The sequence below is a fragment of the Delphinus delphis genome, chromosome 5 (genome assembly GCF_949987515.2).
Source record: "Delphinus delphis chromosome 5, mDelDel1.2, whole genome shotgun sequence".
NCBI classification, from domain to species: domain Eukaryota; kingdom Metazoa; phylum Chordata; class Mammalia; order Artiodactyla; family Delphinidae; genus Delphinus; species Delphinus delphis.
In genome coordinates this window covers 68588234-68599739 of record NC_082687.1, presented here as the reverse complement: position 1 = coordinate 68599739, position 11506 = coordinate 68588234, and the positions used below count along the sequence as shown (strand labels likewise).

At 41.4% G+C, this 11506-nt stretch overlaps 1 protein-coding gene across 1 annotated transcript in view; it reads right to left on the bottom strand.

Annotated features, from left to right (window-relative positions):
- Positions 1 to 2289: 2289 nt before the first annotated feature.
- The window catches only part of TEC (tec protein tyrosine kinase), a 95872-nt gene continuing 86655 nt past the window's right edge, over positions 2290 to 11506 (bottom strand). The window contains exons 14-17 of the mRNA XM_060012596.1: positions 7123 to 7187; positions 4354 to 4472; positions 4113 to 4270; positions 2290 to 2924 (exon numbers count right to left, since the gene is read on the bottom strand). Coding sequence (XP_059868579.1) covers positions 2841 to 2924; positions 4113 to 4270; positions 4354 to 4472; positions 7123 to 7187 — 426 coding nt within the window. The 3' untranslated portion in view covers positions 2290 to 2840. The remainder of the gene's footprint in view (positions 2925 to 4112; positions 4271 to 4353; positions 4473 to 7122; positions 7188 to 11506) is intronic.

The window sequence follows — 11506 nt, the reverse complement described above, 5'->3', positions numbered from 1 at the left end:
GCTATGGTTTTATATAAAAACTTTTTTTAAGTTCTAGTGAAATATTTAAAGATTTTTGAAGAAAATATTCCCAAATGTTGCCAAATCTTGTTTTCCCATCAAAAATATACATAACTATTAGGTTAAGGGCTATACTTTCTCCTCTCTCTTCAAAGCGACCTAGCGCTCTAAACACAGTTCCTCAAGGTCAAAAGGGAAGTATGGGATGGGGCTGGGAGGGACGAGAGGACTCCAGGTGAGAGACGAAGGAAGGAGGGAGGAGGAAGGTATGACAATGACAGTAGGGCACGGCGCGCATACAGCCAACCTCTTGAATGAGCTACAATTCAGTTAACAGGTGTGTATATTTTTGTGATGGGGGTACAGGTAAATAGGAAGATGAGAAGGAAGGTGGCAAACAGACTGTGACAAGACTTAGGATAAATATTTTATTTTTTTCCATTATAAGGGGGACAGGGAAGGATAGAAGACAGCCTTCAGGGGATGAACTGACCAGAATGGAAAGATGATTCTCCATGGTCATATGAAGGTGCTACTCAGAGTAGCCAGCCACAGCCTGTGTTCCTTAAAAGGTCTTGATTTTCCATAAACGCAGCCATGTATAATAATTTTTTTAACCATTAAAGCACTTAGTGAGTTAAATGGTTCTAGTACCACTGCTATAATATTCAAGCCAGTGCAATCAACAGAAGAGGGTAGATGGGTCATTCACCTCGACTGCCTGCTCTTGCCTCTAGATCCTTAGTGGAAACACAGGGAAATGAGAAGTCACACGCAGAGGACATGCTATCCGAGTCCCAACGACCTGGCATGTGACAAAAGAAGCCACTCCCTTGTTAATGAGACTTGAAGATGGTAGAGGAAGTGGGCCTTGAGTATGTAGCTTAAAGAAAATCAAATGTAGAGGCCTCAGCTCATTCTTGGAAGCAAGAGCCATAATAAATCCTCTGGGATCCTGAGTCCGGCCGTACACAGGTTCCTTTGGGCCCCACGTGAATGGATAAGGCTTCTTAGTGCTTCAAACACAAACCACAGAGATGCCTTTTTCATGTCCCAAGGTCTACAGGGAGTCCTGGAGGAAACAGGCAGCCAGAGAATAGTATTTGTGTTATTCTGAGGCCATGGGCACAACTTCTGGCCCATCACTTGCTTGGGAAGCCAGGGGGGTAAACTCCTGAACCCAGCATGGCCCACCTGTGAGCTGTTTCCTTGGCAACACTGTGGTTGAACCTCGTCAGCTGTTCCTGGAGAATGTCCTGTGGGATGCTGTTGACTGAGACAACTCGTCGCTGGGCATTAAGTAGCTTCTTCACATAAGAACTACTTATGTGAACGCTACGTAAAGAGTGTTCACACAATGCTCCACAGCGTGGGGGGAGACCACGGCCCCCCAGAGCAGACGAACTCCTGAAGAAAGGCCCTGTGCCTTGCTGGGCTTTCAATGCCCACAAAACCAACAATACACTGTGGGGCAACACATGGCCTTGCTTTCATCATGATGGAGACTGTCGTTCTTTACCCTGGGCTCATGAGTAAATGAGGCTCTAACTCAGATGGTGTCCTGGTCAGAAATTATAAGGGTCAGAAACCCACTCAAGTAAACTCAATTGCAGGGTCTACTATGAAGCTATAACAGACAATCTCTCTGATGCAGGAACCCAAGTCCAGCCTGGCCTCCTGAAGCGTATCTGGGAGAGAGCTCAGACGCCACGCTCTCCATTTTTCCTGGCTGCTTCCTGAATTCTGCCAGAACTCGGCCTGCTCCTGGGTCTTGCGTGCGGTTGGGACACAGCCTTTGTGGTGAACATCATCTGTTCCTTCTGCTCCAGAGCTCACTTTCACATTTATGTCCAGGGACAGATTCTTAAGACACAGAAACTGATGGATTGCCCCTAGGCTCAATTTTCCATCCAACTCCAATTAGCTGTGGATACCGTGGGCAGGTCCACTTAGCCCAAACACAGCCCCTGCTGGGGGCTTAAGCTGGACAGGCACCTCAAACATGGCTACCCAAGTGAGGAGGGGGCATTAGCGATAGAAGGGTCCAGACATTTTTCTCTTCAGTAGGGAATGTTAGATCCTCAGGGGAAAAGGAACTGACAGCTGTAAGGTAAAATCCCTAGTCCTAAGAGGGTTGGCTCATATATTACAGAATTAAACATTTCAATTAAAAGACAACTCATAAAATCAACTATACCCCAGTAAAAATCAAATTACAAAAGAGACGACTCATGTTTCTTATAAATATATAACTTTATATATTGTATATATTTACAATATGTACAGCATACAAATATGTTCTAATGTAATACTAATGGCGGTCTTGAAAACAGATGTTTCAAAACAAACGATGGGTACTTAGCCAAGGTGGGTTCCTGATCCATCCGGAACCCATATTCTAGACAATGCCCCAGCCCAGATTTCTGCAGAAGTCACAGAGAAGAGAGGGGTGGCTGCAATGTGGCTCGGATACCCTTCCCCCTCCCAATTACCCTGGCCTTCCACCGGCACCGGCTAACGCGACCCCACATGCACCCCTAAAATGGGCAGACCCTGGGGCCTGGGCACAGTGCCTGGCACGTAGTGGGCACTCCAGTACTTGTGGAATGAATAAAAGCGGGTGCTTTTAACCATCGTGTCTAAGGCAGCATTTCCATAATCCAGAAGATTCGGTCACAGAGCTACGGCTGGTGGAGAAGCAAATGTTTTAGGTGTTTCCCCTTTATAAGTAAAACAATCTACACGTCCAAGTGCTAAATAAATTAAAAGTTTGCCACAAAGTGCCATTTCTTCCTCGTGCTTTGGAATCTGGAAGCCATCGCATCATCCGGTCACAGCACTCATCTTCCAAAAGTTTCTGTACATTCGACTAGTTCATCTATCGTGCGCAGCAAATCTTCAAAGGAAGGCCTTCCCTCTGGTTTCTACAATTCAAAATCAAGTAGAAGCTGTGGGTTCCAGAATCCATCCCCAGAATGATTTTTCACCGCTCCAACTCAGATAGCAATGCATACCAGAGTAAGGGACTCCTTGCTTCGGGGCCGGAACACACATGCATCTCCAGACAGGTCTCATCGATCCTGCACGTGCTGCTGCTACACTAACCTTTCTGCCACATGGCTTTGGCATCCCATTCCAGAACCTAACAGAGATCCTAACTGCCTGCAAAATCAAGTCCTGCTAACTCACAGGGCCCTCTATAACCTGCCCCTCCCACAGGCCCTTGCTACCCAGTTTTATTTCCCACAAAAACCCTCACATGGGCCCTATGCTCAATGAGAACACTCTCTACCCTTGTATACACACACCAAGTTCACTACCACCACCCTACCTTTGCTCACATTGTCCGCACTCCCCCTAGCACCACTTCTTGGCCAGAAGGCCTCCGTCCATCCCAATCAGTGCTCTTGGGAGGCATGATAGCAAGTGACCAGGGCATGGGCTTTGGAGTCAGACAGGACTCTGCTTCTCTGTAGTTAAGTGGCCTGAGGCAAGCGACAACGTGATATCCTCATCCACAGAGTGGTCACAGTAAAAGTAGGCACACTTTGAAGGGTTATTTCGAGAACTAAATTGAAAGCACTTAGCACAGTGCCTAGCACATCATACCTCTGAGCTAATGTTACTGGTATCTTTCAAAAGTCATTTTGGTGTCTAATCTCTTCTATGAGGTGACATTTTAACATGGGGCGAAGGAAAACTTCCGAAGACTGAGAGTAAATGACCTGAGGAAGCTGAGGCTTGGAGAAAAAAAACTTCTCTGGTGAAAGAGTAATATTTCGACAACACTAGAGATCCACTGAAAGAAGAGCTACTTCTCTGGGCTTATCCCCAGAGCCCCCAGCTCAGGCGACTGTGGCGGGAGCCCCACTTGGGAAGGGAGCGGCAGCCTGAATTTACTATCTTAATTATTAGTGTTTTCCACTTCTTCACATCTTCTTCCCATTATTCAGACTGAGTTGAGAAGACCGGCTTCCTACTTGGGAGTTTGAAATCATATAAAACATGCACTCATTCACTAGGCTATAAAGACCACACAGTTTGAATCTACCAAGCCCGGATCCCTGAATGCTTTAGAGATTGAAGAAAAAAGCACCCGAAAAATGTTATACCTCCTGCCAGCATCTCAGCATCACCTCGTATACATATCTGGACGCCAACTTCGGCTGATGGAGTCGGTGGCCGTGAGTAACCATGGTTACCACTTCATAGTTGGTGTTTTTCTCAAAGGGCATTCTGCCTTCAGTGAATATTTCCCACATTAAGACACCTGGAAGAGGAGAAGGATTGCCAAACGATGCACCCAGTGCCTCTTCAGGGCAGAGTTGAGGGGAAGTGGAGCGTGACTCTTACCAAATGACCAGACATCTGATTTGCTGCTAAAGCGGCTGTAATTAAACACCTCAGGTGGACACCACTTCACGGGAAATTTAGCACCGGAAGAACTCGTGTACTGATCGTCCAGAACATACCTAGAGGAAGACACTGAGTTACGGTCTGTATTTTGTACATGTTCTTTAATTTTCTTTCCCCCTTAAAATCAAAAGCACAGTTGACTGAAGTCCAACAGGCATCCGGTTGAAGCTGGCTGTTTGCCTCTGCAGCCACGCCTCTGCAATTGCCCTCTTCCTCTAAGAGCTAGAGATGTGTGCACTGTAACATTCTAACTGCGCTTTCACTTTTCTGTTTTTCTTTTTTATAAGGCATTGGAGGCAGCATACAAGAAAAGAGTTTGCAAACTTTCTTTTTAAGAAGCAGTTCTGTTCTTTAAACAAAAAGTTTACCCGAAGGCCCCACATGTAAAACATCTAAAGCAGAGCTGCTCTAAAGGAAGTGGTGCAAAGCGCTTGGAGCACATGTGCTTTTGCCCCCGTGATTCCACAGAGCACAACTTAAAACTATAGCAAATAAAAAGGGCAAACTGCAAAATGATGTACGCACATGGTGGTGTATATATGTATATACCATGATGTTCATCCTCTACACACACACACTCAGAACAACACTATGTAGTTTCTCTATGGGAGCATACTTAGGTCCTTCTGGAAGGACACACACCAACTGGTAACACTGGTTACCCCTGGGGAGGATCTTAATTGGGGTGCTAAATACAGGTTCTTCAGCCCTTTCTGTAATGTGTTCAGTATGTATTTACAAGAGGAAGGTGTTCATGTATTATAGGAACATACCAGGTTAATTTCTGCAAGCTCCATGGGAAAATATTCAAATGACTTTTTGCACAAACTTCCTTCGCTGTACAGACAAAGATGGTGACAATGCCACCACGGGCGTTTGTCAGTCAGGGGAGTCTGAACTGAGTGTAGAATGAGTGTTTCAAAGGAGCTGATGCAAAAGCACAGGCTTCTTGAAAGCCAAATATATGAAAATCAAACCTGAAATTGGAGGCCTGCCTGTTAGATACAGAATACCTTCACAGAAAACAAACAAAGAGCACTGGGTCCTTACTGCCCTGACAGCCAGCAGCTCTGGTCCCATTTCGGACAGTAATGGCTTTCTAACCTCCCTCGGCCCGAGTTTCTCAGGACGGAGGCCTGGCCTGCCTTTATAACCGCCCTCATGCTGGCCACGGGCTGACCACCCTGACCCCCTTTCGATTCTTGAGCAGGCCAAGCTCATCCCAAATTTCAAGCTTTTGGACTCGGTGTTCTGCCACCTGGAATATTTTATCCTCAGACTTTCACCTAATTGGCTACTTCCTGCCTTTTGGGTCTCTTTTCAGATATCCTGGTCTCAAAGAGGCCTTCGAGAGGCACCAGATTTGAAGTCGCTACCGTCACCCCTGCCCCGCGCCATCACTCAGTACCCGCCCGCCCCACCAACCCCAAGTTATCGCTATCACAGGGGTCGGCAAACTTTTTCTGTAAAAGGCCAGACAATGAGTGTTTTAGATTTTGCAGGCCTTTGTAGAGTGAAAGCAGCCAGACAACACATCTGTGAATGAGTCTATGTCCTATTAACACTTCATTTATGGACACTGGCTTTTGACTTTCAGATAATTTTCACATGTCATAATATTTTTAAAGTTTTTTTTTTCCCCAACCATTAAACAATGTGAACACCGTGGTTGGCTCACGGGCCATACAAACGTAAGTGTTGGGTCAGATGTGGTCCAGAAGCCGAGGTTGGCAGACCCCTGCTCTGTCACCTCACTCTGTGCTCTCCCCTCTTAGTGGTTCTAAGGTCTTATGTTTCTCTCTCCTCCTGAATTTAAGCTGCACGTGGGCAGGGACTCACATGGATAATGTCATCCTCTTCTAGGGTTCAATCTCTACTGTTGTGCCTGGCACAGAGCAGGCACCTAATTTTGTATGGATGGGTGTACAGATAAATGAATGGATGAAGGAAGGAGGGAAAGAAAGGACAAATGAAATACTCTTTAAAGGACTTTTCTAACACCCTATTAGGATTACAAAAATTAAGAGAATAAAAACATTACAGATTTGCGTATTCTAAAAACTTACCCCAAACACATTTCTATCAAAACAAAAGATTCTAGAAATTTAATCCACACCAGGGAGAAAGGAAAGTAGTGTATTTAACGGGCTATACTACCACCTAGTGGAGAGAATGATTAACAATAATTAACACAATGTATACTGTGTTATTTTAATATATTTATTTTATCTCAGGACACCTAATAGGGTTTCCTTTTTGCTTTATCAATGCAGATTATTTCCATGCTTATCAATTCTATAAGCTAATGTGAATATCAACTAAAGCCACATAATGAAGTATTAAGTAATCATAACTTCTCAACAGTTTACCTGAGAAAAAGCCAAAGCTAACAGTAAAAAGACAAATTCAGCAAAGAAATCTTTCAAAATATAGATAATCTATTTTCTAACCTTATACAAAAAACAATAAGAAGCAGAAAAATCAATCTGTACAAAAATGATGGGGACTTAAAAAAAAATGATGGGTACTTCTAATGTTTTGTTAAAGGAACAAAAGATGTTTCAAAGTAGCTCTTAAACAGGCATCAGAGGAAGAAGCTGACACAAACTGCAAAGGAAAAGTCAAGTACTTTCAAGGGAAAGGCCACAGTCTTACATTAATTTAATCCAAAATGTATAGAAAATGTTCACATATACTCAGCCTTACCTAGCCATTCCAAAATCAGAAACTTTCACAATCCCTGCCTCATTTACTAGACAATTTCTGGCAGCCTGGAAAACAACATTATAAAGGTATATTAGTTGCAAAGTTCCACAATAAAAGTAGAAAAATATAAGTTCTGTTTATATTAAATTTAGTGTAACCCAGTCAACATTTGCAGAGGTGGTGTCTCTTATAAATTTTTTTTTTACCCCTATGGAAACGTCTTCAACATTTATATGAAAGAATGGATAGAAAGACAGGTCAAAAGTCTCACGTGAAAAAAGGCATTATTACATAATCTTTGCCAACTGTCATATCTATATGAGGACTAAGAGGAGGGTCAATCAGCTTCTTGCCCACCCATTTCTATTCTTATTAAACTATCTGATTTTCTTATTGATAGTGACAACATCTCTTAAAGTCCTTAATTCAGGTTCTTACTAGGCAAGCTTTATAACACACAAGCATCAGAGTGATGGGTGAACAATCTTTTACCCAGTGGCTTTGCTCAATGATTGGTCTTCTCTAACCCAAAGAGTCAAAAGAACAGCCATATGTAACATAGTTTGCTTTGTCATTTATGGCAAACACAATTCTAGATTACTTATACTTTCTTCCCCATTCTTTAAGGTTACAAGGTTCAAGAAAATAGTTTGGAAAAAGACATAGTATTTCTCAGAAGGAAGACATGATGACAATCTTTTCACATGCTATAACCCATAGACTAAGAATGTATTTTTCTTCCTTATGCTTCAGAATTTTATTCTCTGTACGACGCAAATTCCATTTACACGAGGTTATTTCCTGTTGAATGCGTTTTAAGAGTCTCTTTTAAAGAATGAGTTAATACCCGTTCCCTGGATTATCTCCGCCTTCCTATAAAGATACCTTATCACGCCTTTACTTGATAGTCACCAGGATTCTTCACCCAGGAGACAGAAGCATCAAAATCTTCCCTTAAGGGATGACAAAAACCTACCCTAATGATGTCAGTATCATAGGCACAGACATATCAAAATTGCCTTCACCACAGTGAGGTATGTGTAGAGAGGTGTATGTAACCTGTCATACTCACGTAGACAACAGATTTCCATCAGTTTTAAAAGTCAAAAAAGAGGAAGATGCTAAATTCACAAGTTTCAATATGACAAAGAGCTGTTCTTTATCATCACTGAGCATAATAATAACTAACGTTACACATATCACATCATCTTCTATTTTGCAAAGTCCTTTGCCCCAATCATAAAATGTGATCTTTAAAAGTTTTGTGAAAGAAAAGCCCAGGACTGGATGGCTTCACTGGTGAATTCTACCAAATATTTAAAGAAGAATTAACACCAATCCTAAGTTCTCAAACTCTTCCAAAAAATTTTAAAAGGTTCACTTCCAATCTCATTTTATAAGGTCAATGTTACCCTAACTCCAAAGCAAGATAAGGACACGACAAGAAAATAAAAATATAGGCCAATATGCCTGATGAACATAGATGAAAAAATCCTCAACAAAATATTAGCAAACAGAATTCAACAGCACATTAAAAGGATCATATGGGCGTCCCTGGTGGCGCAGTGGTTGAGAGTCCGCCTGCCGATGCAGGGGACACGGGTTCATGCCCCGGTCTGGGAAGATTCCACATGCCACGGAGCGGCTGGGCCCATGAGCCACGGCTGCTGAGCCTGCACGTCCGGAGCCTGTGCTCCGCAAGGGGAGAGGCCACAACAGTGAGAGGCCCACATACCACAAAAAAAAAGGATCATACACCATGATCCAATGGTATTTATCCCTGGGATACAAGGATGGTTTGACATATGCAAATCAAAAACATGATACACCACACTAACAGAAGGAAGGATAAAAATCACATGATCATCTCAACAGATACAGAAAAAGCATTTGACAAAATTCAAAATCCTTTCATTTCATGATTAAAAACTCTCAACAAGTTAGGTATAGAAGGAATGTACCTCAACATAATACAAGTCATATATTACAAGCCCACAGCTAACAACATACTCAATGGTGAAAAGCTAAAAGTTTTTCCTCCAAGGTCAGGAACAAGACAAGGATGCCCACTCTTGTCACTTCTATTGAACATAGTACTGAAAGTCCTAGCCAGAGCAACTAGGTGAGAAAAAGAAATAAAAGGCATCCAAATTGGAATAGAAAAGTAAGATTGTCTCTGTTTGCAGATGACATGATCTTATATATGTAAAACTCTAAAGACTCCACTAAAAAACTGTTAGAAGTAATAAAAGAACTCAGTAAAATTGAAGGATACAAAATAAACATAGAAAAATCAGTTTTGTTTCTATACACTAACAATGAACTGAGAGAAATTAAGAAAGCAAGTGAATTTCAATGGCATCAAAAACATTAACATATGTAGGCATAAATTTCACCAAGGAGGTGAAAGACCTGTACACTTAAAACTATAAGACACTGATGAAAAAAACTGAAGAAGACACAAATAAACAGCAAGATATCCTGTGTTCACAGAGTGGAAGAATTAATATTGCTAAAATGTCCATACTACCCAAAAGGATCTACACATTTAACGCAACCATAACAAAATTCCACTGCATTTTTCAGAGAAATATAAAACACAATCTAAATTTCATATGAAACTAAAAAGACCTTGAATAGCCAAAACAATCTTGAAAATGAATAAAGCTGGAGGCATCACACTTCCTGATTTTGAACTAGATTACAGAAATATAGTAATCAAAACTGTATGGTACTGGCACAGAAACAGAGACATAGACCAATGGAACAGAACAGAGAATCCAGAAATAAACCCATGTATATATGGTCAACTAATCTTTAACATGGGCACCAAGAACACACAAAGGGAAGGGATAATCTCTTCCATAAATGGTGCTGGCAAATTCAAAAATCCATATGTAAAATAATGAAATTGGACCCTACTCTTACACCATGCAAAAAATTAACTTGAAATAGATTAAAGACTTAAATGTAACACCTGAAACTATACAACTCCTAGAAGAAAACATAGGGGAAAAACTCTTTGACATGGTCTTGGCAATGATTTTTTGGATCTGACAACAAAACACGGGCAAAAAAAGCAAAAATAAATAACTAGGGCTACAACAAAGTAAAAAGTTTTTTCACAGCAAAGGAAACAATCAACAAAATGAAAAGGCTAACTATAGAATGGGAAAAAAAATATTTGTAAAACATATATCTGATAAAGGGTTAATATCTAAAATATATAAGGAACTCATTCAACTCAACAGCAAAAAAGCAAATATTCGATTGAAAAATGAGCAGAGGATTGAATACACACTTGATCAAAAAAGACACACAAGGGAATTACCTGGCGGTCCAGTGGTTAGGACTCCACACTTCCACTGCAGGGGGCAGGGGTTCAATCCTGGTTGGGGAACTAAGATCCCGCAAGCCGTGTGGCAGGGCCAAAAAAAAAAGAAGACACACAAATGGCCAATAGGTACGTGAAAAGGGGCTCAACACCACTAATCATCAGGGAAATGCAAATAAAAACCACAATGAGATATAACCTCTCACTTCTCAGAACGATTATCAACAAAAACACGAGATGACAACAGCTGGCAAAAAAGAAAAGGCAGAGAGCAGAAGCAAGAAGAACTACAATCCTGCAGCCTGTGGAACAAAAACCACATTCACAGAAAGATAGACAAGATGAAAAGGCAGAGGGCTATGTACAAGATGAAGGAACAAGATAAAACCCCAGAAAAACAACTAAATGAAGTGGAGATAGGCAACCTTCCAGAAAAAGAATTCAAAATAATGATAGTGAAGATGATCCAGGACCTCGAAAAAAGAATGGAGGCAAAGATCGAGAAGATGCAAGAAATGTTTAACAAAGACCTAGAAGAATTAAAGAACAAACAAACAGAGATGAACAATAAAATAAATGAAATGAAAACTACACTAGAAGGGATCAACAGCAGAATAACTGAGGCAGAAGAATGGATAAGTGACCTGGAAGACAGAATGGTGGAATTCACTGCTGCAGAACAGAATAAAGAAAAAAGAATGAAAAGAAATGAAGACAGCCTAAGAGACCTCTGCGACAACATTAAATGCAACAACATTTGCATTATAGGGGTCCCAGAAGGAGAAGAGAGAGAGAAAGGACCCGAGAAAATATCTGAAGAGATTATAGTTGAAAACTTCCATAACGTGGGAAAGGAAACAGCCACCCAAGTCCAGGAAGCACAGAGAGCCCCATACAGGATAAATCCAAGGAGAAACACACCTAGACACACAGTAATCAAATTGACAAAATTAAAAACAAAGAAAAATTATTGAAAGCAGCAAGGGAAAAATGACAAATAATATACAAGGGAACTCCCATAAGGTTAACAGCTGATTTCTCAGCAGAAAC